Source organism: Struthio camelus, chromosome 9 (genome assembly GCF_040807025.1).
Source record: "Struthio camelus isolate bStrCam1 chromosome 9, bStrCam1.hap1, whole genome shotgun sequence".
In the NCBI taxonomy this organism is placed as follows: domain Eukaryota; kingdom Metazoa; phylum Chordata; class Aves; order Struthioniformes; family Struthionidae; genus Struthio; species Struthio camelus.
In genome coordinates this window covers 18,988,976-19,007,629 of record NC_090950.1, presented here as the reverse complement: position 1 = coordinate 19,007,629, position 18,654 = coordinate 18,988,976, and the positions used below count along the sequence as shown (strand labels likewise).

The window sequence follows — 18,654 nt, the reverse complement described above, 5'->3', positions numbered from 1 at the left end:
CAGGCCCCCGCGCAGTGCAGAGAAGAGGCAGGGCTGGCCAAGCCTCGGGGCGCCCATGCGTGAGGGGAGCGTGGGCGCTGGTGTGCTGTGCTGGGTTCTGGGGCCTGTTTTCCCCGTGAGGGAGGCCTCAGGGAGGCTGCGTGCAAGCCCAGGGCCCACTGGGGTGTGTCTGCCCTAGGTCAACGGGGTGCGCCAGACCCTGCCGGTGAGCGCAGCGGGAGGTGCCGTCACAGTGAGCAGGAGCGGCCGCTACATCAGCCTGGAGACAGGCTTCAGCCTGAGAGTGTCTTACGACGCCGACCACTCGGTGGAGGTGAAGGTGCCCACGACCTACTTCAACCTGACCTGTGGCATGTGCGGGAACTTCAACGGCCGGGGTCAGGACGACTACATGATGCCCAACGGGCAGCAAGCCGCAGACTCCACCACGCTGGGAGAGAGCTGGAAGGTCCCAGGCGACGACCCCTCTTGCGGTGTCCCCGACCCCCCTGCACCCTGCAGTGCAGAAGAGGAGAAGCTCTACCAGTCAGACGGGTTCTGTGGCATGCTGACCGCCAGGCCTGGCTCTTTTGAGAACTGCCACTCTGTGATCAACCCCCAGAACTACTTTGAGTCCTGCTTCTACGACCTTTGTGCCCTGAACGGTGGCCGGGAGGTCCTGTGTGGTGCTCTGGAGGCCTACGCTGACGCGTGCCAGGTGGCGGGCGTGACTCTTCTTCCCTGGAGGAATGCCACCTTCTGCCGTGAGTACCTACCTTGGATTTCCCAGCGGAAAACTTGCCGCCTCCTGTGTGCCAAACCTGTGGCCACAGCATTTCTTGCCAAATCTTTAGCCTTCCCTTTCCCAGAAAGTAGCCATTTCTTGAGGGCTTTTCTGGTCCTAATTGTCCTCATCCCCTTGCAGCCCTGCTGTGCCCTGCCAACACCTACTATGACCCTTGCATGACCGGCTGTCCTGCCACCTGCCTCGACCGACAAGCCCCACAGAACTGTTCCAAGCCCTGCGTGGAGGGCTGTGCATGCACCTCTGGCTTTTTGCTCAGCGGAGACGCCTGTGTGCCCGAGGCTCACTGTGGCTGCCTCTTTGAGGGCATCTACTTCAGCGTGAGTGAAAGCCCTGCCCCAACTTGCTCCCCTCCCAGGGCACCTGTTTTCCTCTGTTTCCCTGCCTGATGCGCTGGTGCTCCGTGTTTCTCTGCCTGCAGGAAGGCGAGCGCTTTGTGAGCGAGAACTGCACTCGCCAGTGCCGGTGTGAAGCCAAAGGCCAGATGGTTTGCTCTGCGCTGTCCTGTGGTGAGGATGAGGTCTGCAAGATCCAGAATGGCCACAGGGGCTGTTACCCAGCCAGCAGTGCTCTCTGCCACATCTACGGGGACCCGCATTACAGCACCTTCGATGGGAAGCTTCACCACTTCCAGGGCTCTTGCAACTACACAGTGGTGACGGGCTGCGGCAACTCCTCCGTTGGGTTCACTGTCACCACCCGCAACGAGCATCGGGGCAGCCAGAGCTGGACAGCCCTTAACTCTGTGGCGCTGTCTGTGGAAGGCCTCCACATCGCACTGCAGAAGAACAAGGCAGTCTACGTAAGCCCCTCATTTTTAGACCTGGGAACTACCGTCTTCCAAAGTACCATTTCTTGGTTGCCTTCCCCACCCGGTTTCCTTTCAGGAAATCAGCTTGAATACTTGAGCCTCCAAGAAGCGCTCAACATTCCCTGAGCGTGCTGGCACGCTCATGGAAGAGCGTGGTGGGTCTCTGAGTGGGGAGGAGATGACTGCAAGCACAGCGACCGATGTTCTGCTTGCTTGCCTGAGCCTTGTGTGCGCCGTGTGTAGAGTAGCTGCTGTCCCTGTACGTCTGGGCAGGGTTTCCCGTGCCTTCCGCGCTTCTGACTCCCTGGGCCCTGGCACCACGGCAGGGAAGAACACTGACTTTTCAGTGGAGGGCACGTCTTTATGTTTCTCTCTCCCTCTCTCTCCCGTATTCAGATCAATGGTGTTCCGGCCTCCCTGCCTGCTTCTCCTATCCCCAGCGTGACCGTTTCCCTGAGTGGCTCCTACGTGCAAGTTTCTACGAGGCTGGGCCTGCAGCTGCAGTTCAACGGGGACCATGAGCTCCTAGTGAGGGTGTCTGAGAAGCACAAGGGCAAGCTGTGTGGGTTGTGTGGGACGTACACCGGGAGCCAGCAGGACGACTTCATGAGACCCGACGGGGTGATAGTGCCTGATTTCAATGACTTTGGAGCCAGCTGGATGGTGCCGGACAATGACTGGCCGTGAGTCCTTGTCCTGCAGCGTGGATAACAGATGAAGGGGAGCCTGGGAGACAGCGGTTGTGGGTGGAACAAGGAGGGAGGGTCGGGAATGGCAGAGAGGAGGTGGTTGCGGGAAGGTCTCCGGAGCAGCAGACCTGTGGCCCTTGAGTCCGCCCTGCTCTGCTTCATTCGTGTCTGGGATGTCGTGCCTGCAGATAGATTCCAGGCATGCGGCTGCTCCCCTTTCCCCTTTCCCCTGAGGGCTAGCTCACTAGGGTTGGTGTCAGGTCCCCGCTGTGCGGTTCTCCGGTGGGGTTCACGGTGCTTTCTCCCTGTAGGTGCCGTGCTCTGGGGTCCTTGGTGACCTCTGTGCAGGGCCCTGCATCCCACTCTGCACACTCACTGTTCCTGACCCCGAAGAGAGTGCTCGGGGGGGATGGAGGGGGTGGGAGGGTTGGTGGGCACGGTGCTCCTCCCGAGCTGTTGTGGCGCCAACTGTTTCAGCCGTTTGTTTTTGCCTGCCTGATGCCACAGAGGAGAGTGGTGACTGTGGGCCGTGTTCCTAACCCTTGCAAATGAAATCTGGGGTGTGTGTTTCCTCGGCAAGGGGTCTGGACTCCACAGGCTGAGGCTTTGCATGGGGAAGAAGTCAGGAAATGGTGTGGCTGGGGTGCACAGGCTGCTGTGACCTCAGGGGTATCCATCTGCTTTGTAGGTGTGACCCAACCATCTTCCCGCCTGCGTCCTGCTCCCCCTCCCAGGAGGAGGCAGCTAACAAGCAGTGTGCAGTCCTCACGCAACTTGGCGGCCCGTTCCAGCCATGCCATGCGGTTCTGCCACCCAAATCCTACTTTGAGAGCTGTGTCTATGACCAGTGTGCCACCGGGGGCAGCACAGAGCAGCTGTGCAATGACCTGGAGGCCTATGCTGCCGCCTGCACCCAGGCAGGAGTCACTCTGGGAGACTGGAGCGCTGGCACTGTCTGTGGTAAATGTCTCGTTTGTGTTTGTGTTCAAGAGTGAGCGGTAAGAGTCTCCCTCTCCCTCCACATACTCTGTGGATGTGAGTAGTAGTTGTCCCTTCTGGTGAGCAGATCGTGAGCGTTCTTTTTCCCCTCTGTCTTGCTGTAGGTCCATCCACACCCAAACCCCCGACCGCCTTGCCAAACACCACAACACAGCCTCCACCTACAGCGCCACCAACAGGCACGCCGAGCTCAGGTACTGTGGTTTCCCATCCGCAGCTTTTGCTGTTGGTGGTAAGCTGCTTGGTTTGTGTTCTTCGTGGCGCAGAGCTGTGGCACGGAGCGGCTGTAGTGGAGGGGCGGCTCCAGGGCCATTATTGCTCGTTGAGGCAGTCTGTGTAGTTTCTGCCCTGAGAAGGAGCTTGTCAGGGAGGAGTGAGTTTGCATGTGCATTGTCTCTCCCATAGCCGATGTGACTACACCGTCACCGAGCCCCAGCACCGCCCCATCTTCGACAGAGAATCCGACACCAACACCGCCGCCAGGCTCAGGTGAACAGAGTAGAGCAGTCATGGGGGGCTGTAGTGCTTTGTGCAGGGTGGGCAGGGGAGAAGAGGCGTCAGGAGCTGTTTAATGGAACGCTTCCTGTGGCCTTCCCTCTGTCAGGGACCTGTGTGGTGGAAGGAGACCCTCACTACCACACGTTCGACAAGCAAATTCACCACTTCATGGGCACCTGCACCTACACCCTCTCCAAGCTGTGCGAGAGCAACAGCTCCCTGCCCTACTTCAACGTGGAAGCGGCCAACGAGCACAGGGGAGGCAACACTCGCGTGTCCTACGTCCGATACGTGGACGTCGATGTGTCTGGCCAGCGGATAAGGCTGGGGAAGGGCGGAGTGGTGACGGTAAGCCCAAGGGGGAGCGACAGCGGGGCTGTGGCTGCAAGAGGAGAGAGCCGTGCCGAATGGGTTGCAGCAACCGTGCCTCGCCTGCTGTCCTTCCAGGTCAATGGAGTGGAAGAGGTCCTGCCCTGCACCCCATCAGCAGGCGTGCAGGTCTCGTCCAGTGGGTTCTACACCGTGGTCTCAACAGACTTTGGCTTGAGAGTGAAGTTTGACGGGAACCATCGGGTGGAGGTGACGCTTCCGAGCACCTTTGGGCAGAGGGTCTGTGGCATGTGTGGGAACTACAACGGGATGGCAGCGGACGACTTCCTGAACCCGGAGGGGGTGCCGGAGCCAGACTCCACCAGCCTGGGCAACAGCTGGCAGGTGTCCAACGACAGCAGGTGCGTGGCCCCTGGCAGGCCTGGGAATGTGTCAGGCGTGGGGAGGGTGAGACACCAGGAGACGCCCACAGATAACCCAGGGGCCCTTCCCCCTGCCTTTCCACAGCTGCTCACCCGGACCAATCCCCAGCCCGGTCTGCAACGAGACGGACAAGCAAGTCATTGCCAGCAGCCGCTTCTGCGGACTCCTCACTGACACCAGTGGCCCGTTTGAGTTGTGCCATGCTGTCCTGAGCCCCAGTGGTTACTTCAACACCTGCCTTTACGACCTGTGTGAGCTGGGGCTGGATCGCGAGGCCCTGTGCAACAGTTTGCAGTCCTATGCGGACGTCTGCCAGTCGCTCGGTGTGAAGATTCCCGCGTGGAGGAACGCAACGTTCTGCCGTAAGTCAGCACAGAAAGCATGCCATGGTTCCATGCTCCTAGGAAAACCCAACTTGAGAATGAAACATTGGAGTGGGGAATAATAACCATTCTTGTTACATGACGTGAGGATATAGAGTTAATTATTAGTAGCAGGGGCCCCTTTTCTGTTTCAGTGGGTCAGGGATGATTCAGTGATCCTTCCCCTCTACTTTGCACTTTTGAGGCCACACCTGGAATACTGTGTCCCCTTCTGGGCTCCACAGGAGAAGAGAAACGTGGAGTTACTGGAGCGAGTCCAGCGTAGGCCTGCTAACGGGATTAAGAGTCTAGAGTCTCTCTCATGAGAAAAGGCTGAGAAATCTAGGTTTGTTTAGCCTGGAGAAGAGAAGGCTGAGGGGGGATCTTATCAGTGCAGGTAAATATCTGAAGGGGGAGCATGAAGAACATGGAGCTGGACTCTTTTCAGTGGTCCCAGTGACAGGACAAGAGGCAGTGCGCACAAACTGAAACCCAGGAAGGTCTGTCTGAATCTGATGAAAAACTTTTACTGTGAGGGTGATTGAGAAGTGGAACAGCTTGCCCAGAGAGCTTGCCCAGGGGCCTCTGTCCGTGGAGATATTCAAAAGCCATCAGGACACGGTCTTGGGCAGCCTACTTCAGATGATCCTGCTTGAGCAAGGGGGTTGGACTAGATGATCTCTAAAGGTCCCTTCCAACCTCAACCATTCTGTGATTCTGTTATTCAGTGTTCTCACGGGGCAAAGATGGCAGACCATGTGAGAAAATATGGGATTCTAATTTTGAGAGGGAGAAAAGTGAGCAAAGAATTACCCTTTGTACAATTTATGCCTTTTGTCTTGGCAGCCATCACGTGCCCTGCCAACAGCCACTACGAGCCGTGCGCTGCAGCCTGCCCTGCTACCTGTGTTGACCCAACAGCACCCTATACCTGCGGCCTGCCATGCGTGGAGGGATGCGTGTGCGACAGCGGGTACCTGCTCTACAATGGCCGATGCGTGCCCAGCCAGCAGTGCGGGTGTTGGCACAACGGGCAGCACTACCCCGTGGGCTCGGTGTTCTGGACGGACAACACCTGCTCCTCAAAGTGCACGTGTCCAGGGCGGGGGAGCAAAGTCCAGTGCTCCAGTGCCTCCTGCCCTGCAGGCCAGTACTGCGGGGTGCAGGACGGGAAACCCGGCTGCTTCCCGTACTCTTACGGCACCTGCCATGTTCACGGTGACCCGCACTACAACACCTTTGACAAGGTGATGCACAACTTCATGGGGAACTGCACCTACACCCTGGCCAAAGTGTGCTCCAATGCCACCTCCCTGCCCTACTTCAATATTGAGGCCAAGAACGAGCATCGTGGGAACCCCAGGGTGTCCTACGTGCGTGAAGTCCTGGTGGAGGTGTACGGAGAACGCATTGCAATTGTCAAGAACGAGCGGAGCCAAGTGCTGGTAGGGAGCTGGGCTGGCATGAGGGCGGAGCGGCTGGAAGACGGCGGTGGCTTTTCTTGGCAGGGTCTTGCCTGAACCAGACCCTTTTGTCCCAGGCCCTGGGTGGGCTCCCCATAAACCCCGGGGGCGCTCTCTCCACGGTGCTTCCATTGTGGGAAGGGCTGGAGGAGGAAGAGGGAAGGAGGGAAGAATGTGGCCAGTGTTGAACACAGGCCCCCGCGCAGTGCAGAGAAGAGGCAGGGCTGGCCAAGCCTCGGGGCGCCCATGCGTGAGGGGAGCGTGGGCGCTGGTGTGCTGTGCTGGGTTCTGGGGCCTGTTTTCCCCTTGAGGGAGGCCTCAGGGAGGCTGCGTGCAAGCCCAGGGCCCACTGAGGTGTGTCTGCCCTAGGTCAACGGGGTGCGCCAGACCCTGCCGGTGAGCGCAGCGGGAGGTGCCGTCACAGTGAGCAGGAGCGGCCGCTACATCAGCCTGGAGACAGGCTTCAGCCTGAGAGTGTCTTACGACGCCGACCACTCGGTGGAGGTGAAGGTGCCCACGACCTACTTCAACCTGACCTGTGGCATGTGCGGGAACTTCAACGGCCGGGGTCAGGACGACTACATGATGCCCAACGGGCAGCAAGCCGCAGACTCCACCACGCTGGGAGAGAGCTGGAAGGTCCCAGGCGACGACCCCTCTTGCGGTGTCCCCGACCCCCCTGCACCCTGCAGTGCAGAAGAGGAGAAGCTCTACCAGTCAGACGGGTTCTGTGGCATGCTGACCGCCAGGCCTGGCTCTTTTGAGAACTGCCACTCTGTGATCAACCCCCAGAACTACTTTGAGTCCTGCTTCTACGACCTTTGTGCCCTGAACGGTGGCCGGGAGGTCCTGTGTGGTGCTCTGGAGGCCTACGCTGACGCGTGCCAGGTGGCGGGCGTGACTCTTCTTCCCTGGAGGAATGCCACCTTCTGCCGTGAGTACCTACCTTGGATTTCCCAGCGGAAAACTTGCCGCCTCCTGTGTGCCAAACCTGTGGCCACAGCATTTCTTGCCAAATCTTTAGCCTTCCCTTTCCCAGAAAGTAGCCATTTCTTGAGGGCTTTTCTGGTCCTAATTGTCCTCATCCCCTTGCAGCCCTGCTGTGCCCTGCCAACACCTACTATGACCCTTGCATGACCGGCTGTCCTGCCACCTGCCTCGACCGACAAGCCCCACAGAACTGTTCCAAGCCCTGCGTGGAGGGCTGTGCATGCACCTCTGGCTTTTTGCTCAGCGGAGACGCCTGTGTGCCCGAGGCTCACTGTGGCTGCCTCTTTGAGGGCATCTACTTCAGCGTGAGTGAAAGCCCTGCCCCAGCTTGCTCCCCTCCCAGGGCACCTGTTTTCCTCTGTTTCCCTGCCTGATGCGCTGGTGCTCCGTGTTTCTCTGCCTGCAGGAAGGCGAGCGCTTTGTGAGCGAGAACTGCACTCGCCAGTGCCGGTGTGAAGCCAAAGGCCAGATGGTTTGCTCTGCGCTGTCCTGTGGTGAGGATGAGGTCTGCACGATCCAGAATGGCCACAGGGGCTGTTACCCAGCCAGCAGTGCTCTCTGCCACATCTACGGGGACCCGCATTACAGCACCTTCGATGGGAAGCTTCACCACTTCCAGGGCTCTTGCAACTACACAGTGGTGACGGGCTGCGGCAACTCCTCCGTTGGGTTCACTGTCACCACCCGCAACGAGCATCGGGGCAGCCAGAGCTGGACAGCCCTTAACTCTGTGGCGCTGTCTGTGGAAGGCCTCCACATCGCACTGCAGAAGAACAAGGCAGTCTACGTAAGCCCCTCATTTTTAGACCTGGGAACTACCGTCTTCCAAAGTACCATTTCTTGGTTGCCTTCCCCACCCGGTTTCCTTTCAGGAAATCAGCTTGAATACTTGAGCCTCCAAGAAGCACTCAACATTCCCTGAGCGTGCTGGCACGCTCATGGAAGAGCGTGGTGGGTCTCTGAGTGGGGAGGAGATGACTGCAAGCACAGCGACCGATGTTCTGCTTGCTTGCCTGAGCCTTGTGTGCGCCGTGTGTAGAGTAGCTGCTGTCCCTGTACGTCTGGGCAGGGTTTCCCGTGCCTTCCGCGCTTCTGACTCCCTGGGCCCTGGCACCACGGCAGGGAAGAACACTGACTTTTCAGTGGAGGGCACGTCTTTATGTTTCTCTCTCCCTCTCTCTCCCGTATTCAGATCAATGGTGTTCCGGCCTCCCTGCCTGCTTCTCCTATCCCCAGCGTGACCGTTTCCCTGAGTGGCTCCTACGTGCAAGTTTCTACGAGGCTGGGCCTGCAGCTGCAGTTCAACGGGGACCATGAGCTCCTAGTGAGGGTGTCTGAGAAGCACAAGGGCAAGCTGTGTGGGTTGTGTGGGACGTACACCGGGAGCCAGCAGGACGACTTCATGAGACCCGACGGGGTGATAGTGCCTGATTTCAATGACTTTGGAGCCAGCTGGATGGTGCCGGACAATGACTGGCCGTGAGTCCTTGTCCTGCAGCGTGGATAACAGATGAAGGGGAGCCTGGGAGACAGCGGTTGTGGGTGGAACAAGGAGGGAGGGTCGGGAATGGCAGAGAGGAGGTGGTTGCGGGAAGGTCTCCGGAGCAGCAGACCTGTGGCCCTTGAGTCCGCCCTGCTCTGCTTCATTCGTGTCTGGGATGTCGTGCCTGCAGATAGATTCCAGGCATGCGGCTGCTCCCCTTTCCCCTTTCCCCTGAGGGCTAGCTCACTAGGGTTGGTGTCAGGTCCCCGCTGTGCGGTTCTCCGGTGGGGTTCACGGTGCTTTCTCCCTGTAGGTGCCGTGCTCTGGGGTCCTTGGTGACCTCTGTGCAGGGCCCTGCATCCCACTCTGCACACTCACTGTTCCTGACCCCGAAGAGAGTGCTCGGGGGGGATGGAGGGGGTGGGAGGGTTGGTGGGCACGGTGCTCCTCCCGAGCTGTTGTGGCGCCAACTGTTTCAGCCGTTTGTTTTTGCCTGCCTGATGCCACAGAGGAGAGTGGTGACTGTGGGCCGTGTTCCTAACCCTTGCAAATGAAATCTGGGGTGTGTGTTTCCTCGGCAAGGGGTCTGGACTCCACAGGCTGAGGCTTTGCATGGGGAAGAAGTCAGGAAATGGTGTGGCTGGGGTGCACAGGCTGCTGTGACCTCAGGGGTATCCATCTGCTTTGTAGGTGTGACCCAACCATCTTCCCGCCTGCGTCCTGCTCCCCCTCCCAGGAGGAGGCAGCTAACAAGCAGTGTGCAGTCCTCACGCAACTTGGCGGCCCGTTCCAGCCATGCCATGCGGTTCTGCCACCCAAATCCTACTTTGAGAGCTGTGTCTATGACCAGTGTGCCACCGGGGGCAGCACAGAGCAGCTGTGCAATGACCTGGAGGCCTACGCTGCCGCCTGCACCCAGGCAGGAGTCACTCTGGGAGACTGGAGCGCTGGCACTGTCTGTGGTAAATGTCTCGTTTGTGTTTGTGTTCAAGAGTGAGCGGTAAGAGTCTCCCTCTCCCTCCACATACTCTGTGGATGTGAGTAGTAGTTGTCCCTTCTGGTGAGCAGATCGTGAGTGTTCTTTTTCCCCTCTGTTGCATGCCTTGGCTCTAGGGCTGACAGCCTAAGGGTTAAGATCCAGGAGCCCCGCCATGTCACAGCAGCTCTGAGGGGTTGGGCACAACCCTTTCCAGCCTGGCAGTCCACAAAGGCCTTACCTCTGCTCCCCTACGTGTCCTGCCCAAAGCGTTCTGCCCAGCGCTGCCTGTCTTTGGCTCTGGAGTGGCCTCTCCGGGGTGTGTTGTCAGCAGCTTCTTAGGCCCTGGGAAGGCGGGCAACTGCCTGAGTGCTGCTAGTGGGATGGAAATGCAGTGCCAGGCAAGAGTGGTCAAGGCTGTGGTGCCTGCTGTCCCTCTTCTGTACATGAAGTGCTGCTGACAAGGGGCTGTCAGAAAAGACCTAGAGTTGTAGTGAGTCACTGGTAACATCCTGCCCATGGCTGGATGGAGGCTGTAAGGAGGCTTAGCGAGGTACCACCCAGGACCAGCGAGGTGAAGAGAGGGAGGGACAACCGGACGAGGGAGGGGGAAGAGGGAGGCAGCCTTGATTAGTGAACACCTTGGAATACCCAAGATGAAGCCGATAATCTGGGAACAACCTTGCTCCCTGGCCTATCTGTCCGCAGTTTTTCCTCTGCTACGCTGGCACACCACGTGCTTCCACTTAGTTGGCCATCCTCACCTGGCCATGAGCACGCCGGGAATGTAGGTGTCCCTGCCAGGACACAAGGAGAAGGTGTCCCTGCCCTCACTGTAGAAATTCTGCTTTTCTTTCTGCACCATATTCATCTTCCCCTGCAGCCTGCAATTTCTCCTGCACATTCGACGTTGACTTCTGTGAGTGGGTACAGGCGGACTACAGCAGCATCGACTGGATAAGGCACAAGGGGCCAACACCCTCGCCAGATACCGGCCCTTCCTATGACCACACAACAGGAGGTAGGAAGAGCAGCTGGTACATGGTGGTCCTTCAGGCAGAGGGGTATCCCTGGGGAGGGGACGAGGAGCCTCTTCTGGCAGGAAATACAGGCCACATGCTTCTTGGGCTTGTTCCAGAGCTGCTTGTGGCAGTCTTCCCCAGGGCCAGGCCCTTGCTTTAGGAAGCCTTGCAGCCCTAGGAATCAGTCTGTGATACCGCCAGGGCAGGCAAGGATCTACTGTGCGAGGGGGAAAGCAATGCGGAGCCCAGTGGCCAGGCTCTCTCAGGGGACGGCAAACGGGTGTCTGTTAGCAGACGCTGGCTCCTCTAGAAACCGATGATGAATGGGTCCGAAAGCTGCCGAGTCATGCTAGGATTATGGCGATGCTTTGTAGAGACGGAAGTGATGCTGTTTCTCAGCTGAAACCGTCCATCTGGCATCGTCCACGGCGAGCATGGTTCACAGGTAGACTCAAGGCTGCGTGTTTGTGGCTAGAGAAGGATGTGCAAGAGGATCTGTTTGCTCTCCCCACCCTTGCCTGCCTTGAGCTGCTGCAGGGGGTGCTGCCAAGCCGGTGTCTGGGTTGTTCCAGAGTGCTTTGTCCAGGTTTGATGGTGCCTGTCAGTATGTCAGCGTGGCTTGTGCTTTGTTTCAGACGGCTACTACATCTACCTGCAAGGCAGCAATGCCCTCAACGGTTTTGTGGCTCAGCTGGTCAGTCCGGTGTGCAGTTCAGAAGGACCGCACTGCTTCCGCTTCTGGTATCACATGTACGGAGTGGCTGAAACAATGGCCCTGCGGGTGTACGTGGCTAAGAACGAAGAGTTGGTGATGATCTGGAGCAGTGTTGGGAACCAGGGGGACAGATGGAACATGGGAGAGGTCACGGTGCACAGCACAGGAAACATGCAGGTAGGGCAGAGGATCTGACTGCCCTTTGAGGCAGACCGTGCTTTGAAACGGCGCTTCCTGTGTGCGACTGGAGCTAATGCTGGAAACCAACCCTTTCCCTAGATTGTCCTTGAGGGAGAATGGGGTGAAGATTTCCGGAGCGATGTAGCATTGGATGATCTGTCCATCAGGAAGGGATACTGCCCAGGTTTGTTTCCCACTTGGGGAAGGGTGGCTCCAGGGCCATTATTGCTCGTTGAGGCAGTCTGTGCAGTTTCTGCCCTGAGAAGGAGCTTGTCAGGGAGGAGTGAGTTTGCATGTGCATTGTCTCTCCCATAGCCGATGTGACTACACCGTCACCGAGCCCCAGCACCGCCCCATCTTCGACAGAGAATCCGACACCAACACCGCCGCCAGGCTCAGGTGAACAGAGTAGAGCAGTCATGGGGGGCTGTAGTGCTTTGTGCAGGGTGGGCAGGGGAGAAGAGGCGTCAGGAGCTGTTTAATGGAACGCTTCCTGTGGCCTTCCCTCTGTCAGGGACCTGTGTGGTGGAAGGAGACCCTCACTACCACACGTTCGACAAGCAAATTCACCACTTCATGGGCACCTGCACCTACACCCTCTCCAAGCTGTGCGAGAGCAACAGCTCCCTGCCCTACTTCAACGTGGAAGCGGCCAACGAGCACAGGGGAGGCAACACTCGCGTGTCCTACGTCCGATACGTGGACGTCGATGTGTCTGGCCAGCGGATAAGGCTGGGGAAGGGCGGAGTGGTGACGGTAAGCCCAAGGGGGAGCGACGGCGGGGCTGTGGCTGCAAGAGGAGAGAGCCGTGCCGAATGGGTTGCAGCAACTGTGCCTCGCCTGCTGTCCTTCCAGGTCAATGGAGTGGAAGAGGTCCTGCCCTGCACCCCATCAGCAGGCGTGCAGGTCTCGTCCAGTGGGTTCTACACCGTGGTCTCAACAGACTTTGGCTTGAGAGTGAAGTTTGACGGGAACCATCGGGTGGAGGTGACGCTTCCGAGCACCTTTGGGCAGAGGGTCTGTGGCATGTGTGGGAACTACAACGGGATGGCAGCGGACGACTTCCTGAACCCGGAGGGGGTGCCGGAGCCAGACTCCACCAGCCTGGGCAACAGCTGGCAGGTGTCCAACGACAGCAGGTGCGTGGCCCCTGGCAGGCCTGGGAATGTGTCAGGCGTGGGGAGGGTGAGACACCAGGAGACGCCCACAGATAACCCAGGGGCCCTTCCCCCTGCCTTTCCACAGCTGCTCACCCGGACCAATCCCCAGCCCGGTCTGCAACGAGACGGACAAGCAAGTCATTGCCAGCAGCCGCTTCTGCGGACTCCTCACTGACACCAGTGGCCCGTTTGAGTTGTGCCATGCTGTCCTGAGCCCCAGTGGTTACTTCAACACCTGCCTTTACGACCTGTGTGAGCTGGGGCTGGATCGCGAGGCCCTGTGCAACAGTTTGCAGTCCTATGCGGACGTCTGCCAGTCGCTCGGTGTGAAGATTCCCGCGTGGAGGAACGCAACGTTCTGCCGTAAGTCAGCACCGAGACGTATTGCTCTGCTGACCCTGTTGGGCCACAGTCTCGTTGGTTCAAGGTCTCCATTTTTCCTCGGAAAGTGGGTTTGGAAGGGGGAAAAATGCCATTTCCCTGTGCTGGCTGATGACTGTGGGAGGACCGTTTGTCAGCGGAGTTCACATGCAGGTCCTTTCCATGCAGGAGGCATTGTAAGGGGCCAGCTGGTGGGATTTAGTTTCCTAAATAGGCAGTTGCTGTTTAGTGACCATAAGAGGACTCCTTGTGGAGGAATCCTGACGATATCCCTGGTATTCCATTTCTCTTGGCAGCCATCACGTGCCCTGCCAACAGCCACTACGAGCCGTGCGCTGCAGCCTGCCCTGCTACCTGTGTTGACCCTATGGCTCCTGCTACTTGCAGCCTGCCATGCGTGGAGGGATGCGTGTGCGACAGCGGGTACCTGCTCTACAATGGCCGATGCGTGCCCAGCCAGCAGTGCGGGTGTTGGCACAACGGGCAGCACTACCCCGTGGGCTCGGTGTTCTGGACGGACAACACCTGCTCCTCAAAGTGCACGTGTCCAGGGCGGGGGAGCAAAGTCCAGTGCTCCAGTGCCTCCTGCCCTGCAGGCCAGTACTGCGGGGTGCAGGACGGGAAACCCGGCTGCTTCCCGTACTCTTACGGCACCTGCCATGTTCACGGTGACCCGCACTACAACACCTTTGACAAGGTGATGCACAACTTCATGGGGAACTGCACCTACACCCTGGCCAAAGTGTGCTCCAATGCCACCTCCCTGCCCTACTTCAATATTGAGGCCAAGAACGAGCATCGTGGGAACCCCAGGGTGTCCTACGTGCGTGAAGTCCTGGTGGAGGTGTACGGAGAACGCATTGCAATTGTCAAGAACGAGCGGAGCCAAGTGCTGGTAGGGAGCTGGGCTGGCATGAGGGCGGAGCGGCTGGAAGACGGCGGTGGCTTTTCTTGGCAGGGTCTTGCCTGAACCAGACCCTTTTGTCCCAGGCCCTGGGTGGGCTCCCCATAAACCCCGGGGGCGCTCTCTCCACGGTGCTTCCATTGTGGGAAGGGCTGGAGGAGGAAGAGGGAAGGAGGGAAGAATGTGGCCAGTGTTGAACACAGGCCCCCGCGCAGTGCAGAGAAGAGGCAGGGCTGGCCAAGCCTCAGGGGCGCCCATGCGTGAGGGGAGCGTGGGCGCTGGTGTGCTGTGCTGGGTTCTGGGGCCTGTTTTCCCCGTGAGGGAGGCCTCAGGGAGGCTGCGTGCAAGCCCAGGGCCCACTGGGGTGTGTCTGCCCTAGGTCAACGGGGTGCGCCAGACCCTGCCGGTGAGCGCAGCGGGAGGTGCCGTCACAGTGAGCAGGAGCGGCCGCTACATCAGCCTGGAGACAGGCTTCAGCCTGAGAGTGTCTTACGACGCCGACCACTCGGTGGAGGTGAAGGTGCCCACGACCTACTTCAACCTGACCTGTGGCATGTGCGGGAACTTCAACGGCCGGGGTCAGGACGACTACATGATGCCCAACGGGCAGCAAGCCGCAGACTCCACCACGCTGGGAGAGAGCTGGAAGGTCCCAGGCGACGACCCCTCTTGCGGTGTCCCCGACCCCCCTGCACCCTGCAGTGCAGAAGAGGAGAAGCTCTACCAGTCAGACGGGTTCTGTGGCATGCTGACCGCCAGGCCTGGCTCTTTTGAGAACTGCCACTCTGTGATCAACCCCCAGAACTACTTTGAGTCCTGCTTCTACGACCTTTGTGCCCTGAACGGTGGCCGGGAGGTCCTGTGTGGTGCTCTGGAGGCCTACGCTGACGCGTGCCAGGCGGCGGGCGTGACTCTTCTTCCCTGGAGGAATGCCACCTTCTGCCGTGAGTACCTACCTTGGATTTCCCAGCGGAAAACTTGCCGCCTCCTGTGTGCCAAACCTGTGGCCACAGCATTTCTTGCCAAATCTTTAGCCTTCCCTTTCCCAGAAAGTAGCCATTTCTTGAGGGCTTTTCTGGTCCTAATTGTCCTCATCCCCTTGCAGCCCTGCTGTGCCCTGCCAACACCTACTATGACCCTTGCATGACCGGCTGTCCTGCCACCTGCCTCGACCGACAAGCCCCACAGAACTGTTCCAAGCCCTGCGTGGAGGGCTGTGCATGCACCTCTGGCTTTTTGCTCAGCGGAGACGCCTGTGTGCCCGAGGCTCACTGTGGCTGCCTCTTTGAGGGCATCTACTTCAGCGTGAGTGAAAGCCCTGCCCCAACTTGCTCCCCTCCCAGGGCACCTGTTTTCCTCTGTTTCCCTGCCTGATGCGCTGGTGCTCCGTGTTTCTCTGCCTGCAGGAAGGCGAGCGCTTTGTGAGCGAGAACTGCACTCGCCAGTGCCGGTGTGAAGCCAAAGGCCAGATGGTTTGCTCTGCGCTGTCCTGTGGTGAGGATGAGGTCTGCAAGATCCAGAATGGCCACAGGGGCTGTTACCCAGCCAGCAGTGCTCTCTGCCACATCTACGGGGACCCGCATTACAGCACCTTCGATGGGAAGCTTCACCACTTCCAGGGCTCTTGCAACTACACAGTGGTGACGGGCTGCGGCAACTCCTCCGTTGGGTTCACTGTCACCACCCGCAACGAGCATCGGGGCAGCCAGAGCTGGACAGCCCTTAACTCTGTGGCGCTGTCTGTGGAAGGCCTCCACATCGCACTGCAGAAGAACAAGGCAGTCTACGTAAGCCCCTCATTTTTAGACCTGGGAACTACCGTCTTCCAAAGTACCATTTCTTGGTTGCCTTCCCCACCCGGTTTCCTTTCAGGAAATCAGCTTGAATACTTGAGCCTCCAAGAAGCGCTCAACATTCCCTGAGCGTGCTGGCACGCTCATGGAAGAGCGTGGTGGGTCTCTGAGTGGGGAGGAGATGACTGCAAGCACAGCGACCGATGTTCTGCTTGCTTGCCTGAGCCTTGTGTGCGCCGTGTGTAGAGTAGCTGCTGTCCCTGTACGTCTGGGCAGGGTTTCCCGTGCCTTCCGCGCTTCTGACTCCCTGGGCCCTGGCACCACGGCAGGGAAGAACACTGACTTTTCAGTGGAGGGCACGTCTTTATGTTTCTCTCTCCCTCTCTCTCCCGTATTCAGATCAATGGTGTTCCGGCCTCCCTGCCTGCTTCTCCTATCCCCAGCGTGACCGTTTCCCTGAGTGGCTCCTACGTGCAAGTTTCTACGAGGCTGGGCCTGCAGCTGCAGTTCAACGGGGACCATGAGCTCCTAGTGAGGGTGTCTGAGAAGCACAAGGGCAAGCTGTGTGGGTTGTGTGGGACGTACACCGGGAGCCAGCAGGACGACTTCATGAGACCCGACGGGGTGATAGTGCCTGATTTCAATGACTTTGGAGCCAGCTGGATGGTGCCGGACAATGACTGGCCGTGAGTCCTTGTCCTGCAGCGTGGATAACAGATGAAGGGGAGCCTGGGAGACAGCGGTTGTGGGTGGAACAAGGAGGGAGGGTCGGGAATGGCAGAGAGGAGGTGGTTGCGGGAAGGTCTCCGGAGCAGCAGACCTGTGGCCCTTGAGTCCGCCCTGCTCTGCTTCATTCGTGTCTGGGATGTCGTGCCTGCAGATAGATTCCAGGCATGCGGCTGCTCCCCTTTCCCCTTTCCCCTGAGGGCTAGCTCACTAGGGTTGGTGTCAGGTCCCCGCTGTGCGGTTCTCCGGTGGGGTTCACGGTGCTTTCTCCCTGTAGGTGCCGTGCTCTGGGGTCCTTGGTGACCTCTGTGCAGGGCCCTGCATCCCACTCTGCACACTCACTGTTCCTGACCCCGAAGAGAGTGCTCGGGGGGGATGGAGGGGGTGGGAGGGTTGGTGGGCACGGTGCTCCTCCCGAGCTGTTGTGGCGCCAACTGTTTCAGCCGTTTGTTTTTGCCTGCCTGATGCCACAGAGGAGAGTGGTGACTGTGGGCCGTGTTCCTAACCCTTGCAAATGAAATCTGGGGTGTGTGTTTCCTCGGCAAGGGGTCTGGACTCCACAGGCTGAGGCTTTGCATGGGGAAGAAGTCAGGAAATGGTGTGGCTGGGGTGCACAGGCTGCTGTGACCTCAGGGGTATCCATCTGCTTTGTAGGTGTGACCCAACCATCTTCCCGCCTGCGTCCTGCTCCCCCTCCCAGGAGGAGGCAGCTAACAAGCAGTGTGCAGTCCTCACGCAACTTGGCGGCCCGTTCCAGCCATGCCATGCGGTTCTGCCACCCAAATCCTACTTTGAGAGCTGTGTCTATGACCAGTGTGCCACCGGGGGCAGCACAGAGCAGCTGTGCAATGACCTGGAGGCCTACGCTGCCGCCTGCACCCAGGCAGGAGTCACTCTGGGAGACTGGAGCGCTGGCACTGTCTGTGGTAAATGTCTCGTTTGTGTTTGTGTTCAAGAGTGAGCGGTAAGAGTCTCCCTCTCCCTCCACATACTCTGTGGATGTGAGTAGTAGTTGTCCCTTCTGGTGAGCAGATCGTGAGTGTTCTTTTTCCCCTCTGTTGCATGCCTTGGCTCTAGGGCTGACAGCCTAAGGGTTAAGATCCAGGAGCCCCGCCATGTCACAGCAGCTCTGAGGGGTTGGGCACAACCCTTTCCAGCCTGGCAGTCCACAAAGGCCTTACCTCTGCTCCCCTACGTGTCCTGCCCAAAGCGTTCTGCCCAGCGCTGCCTGTCTTTGGCTCTGGAGTGGCCTCTCCGGGGTGTGTTGTCAGCAGCTTCTTAGGCCCTGGGAAGGCGGGCAACTGCCTGAGTGCTGCTAGTGGGATGGAAATGCAGTGCCAGGCAAGAGTGGTCAAGGCTGTGGTGCCTGCTGTCCCTCTTCTGTACATGAAGTGCTGCTGACAAGGGGCTGTCAGAAAAGACCTAGAGTTGTAGTGAGTCACTGGTAACATCCTGCCCATGGCTGGATGGAGGCTGTAAGGAGGCTTAGCGAGGTACCACCCAGGACCAGCGAGGTGAAGAGAGGGAGGGACAACCGGACGAGGGAGGGGGAAGAGGGAGGCAGCCTTGATTAGTGAACACCTTGGAATACCCAAGATGAAGCCGATAATCTGGGAACAACCTTGCTCCCTGGCCTATCTGTCCGCAGTTTTTCCTCTGCTACGCTGGCACACCACGTGCTTCCACTTAGTTGGCCATCCTCACCTGGCCATGAGCACGCCGGGAATGTAGGTGTCCCTGCCAGGACACAAGGAGAAGGTGTCCCTGCCCTCACTGTAGAAATTCTGCTTTTCTTTCTGCACCATATTCATCTTCCCCTGCAGCCTGCAATTTCTCCTGCACATTCGACGTTGACTTCTGTGAGTGGGTACAGGCGGACTACAGCAGCATCGACTGGATAAGGCACAAGGGGCCAACACCCTCGCCAGATACCGGCCCTTCCTATGACCACACAACAGGAGGTAG

General features: G+C 58.8%; 1 protein-coding gene across 1 annotated transcript in view; it reads left to right on the top strand.

The window, feature by feature from the left end:
- Window positions 1-18,654, top strand: part of LOC104148851 (IgGFc-binding protein) — an 87,437-nt gene that overhangs the window by 20,996 nt on the left and 47,787 nt on the right. The window contains exons 24-53 of the mRNA XM_068954737.1: window positions 179-743; window positions 905-1,104; window positions 1,206-1,586; window positions 1,992-2,278; window positions 2,973-3,244; window positions 3,388-3,477; window positions 3,689-3,772; window positions 3,888-4,129; window positions 4,229-4,512; window positions 4,619-4,896; window positions 5,743-6,341; window positions 6,729-7,293; window positions 7,455-7,654; window positions 7,756-8,136; window positions 8,542-8,828; window positions 9,523-9,794; window positions 10,692-10,829; window positions 11,466-11,722; window positions 11,825-11,909; window positions 12,041-12,124; window positions 12,240-12,481; window positions 12,581-12,864; window positions 12,971-13,248; window positions 13,563-14,161; window positions 14,550-15,114; window positions 15,276-15,475; window positions 15,577-15,957; window positions 16,363-16,649; window positions 17,344-17,615; window positions 18,513-18,650. Coding sequence (XP_068810838.1) covers window positions 179-743; window positions 905-1,104; window positions 1,206-1,586; window positions 1,992-2,278; window positions 2,973-3,244; window positions 3,388-3,477; window positions 3,689-3,772; window positions 3,888-4,129; window positions 4,229-4,512; window positions 4,619-4,896; window positions 5,743-6,341; window positions 6,729-7,293; window positions 7,455-7,654; window positions 7,756-8,136; window positions 8,542-8,828; window positions 9,523-9,794; window positions 10,692-10,829; window positions 11,466-11,722; window positions 11,825-11,909; window positions 12,041-12,124; window positions 12,240-12,481; window positions 12,581-12,864; window positions 12,971-13,248; window positions 13,563-14,161; window positions 14,550-15,114; window positions 15,276-15,475; window positions 15,577-15,957; window positions 16,363-16,649; window positions 17,344-17,615; window positions 18,513-18,650 — 8,797 coding nt within the window. The remainder of the gene's footprint in view (window positions 1-178; window positions 744-904; window positions 1,105-1,205; window positions 1,587-1,991; window positions 2,279-2,972; window positions 3,245-3,387; window positions 3,478-3,688; window positions 3,773-3,887; window positions 4,130-4,228; window positions 4,513-4,618; window positions 4,897-5,742; window positions 6,342-6,728; window positions 7,294-7,454; window positions 7,655-7,755; window positions 8,137-8,541; window positions 8,829-9,522; window positions 9,795-10,691; window positions 10,830-11,465; window positions 11,723-11,824; window positions 11,910-12,040; window positions 12,125-12,239; window positions 12,482-12,580; window positions 12,865-12,970; window positions 13,249-13,562; window positions 14,162-14,549; window positions 15,115-15,275; window positions 15,476-15,576; window positions 15,958-16,362; window positions 16,650-17,343; window positions 17,616-18,512; window positions 18,651-18,654) is intronic.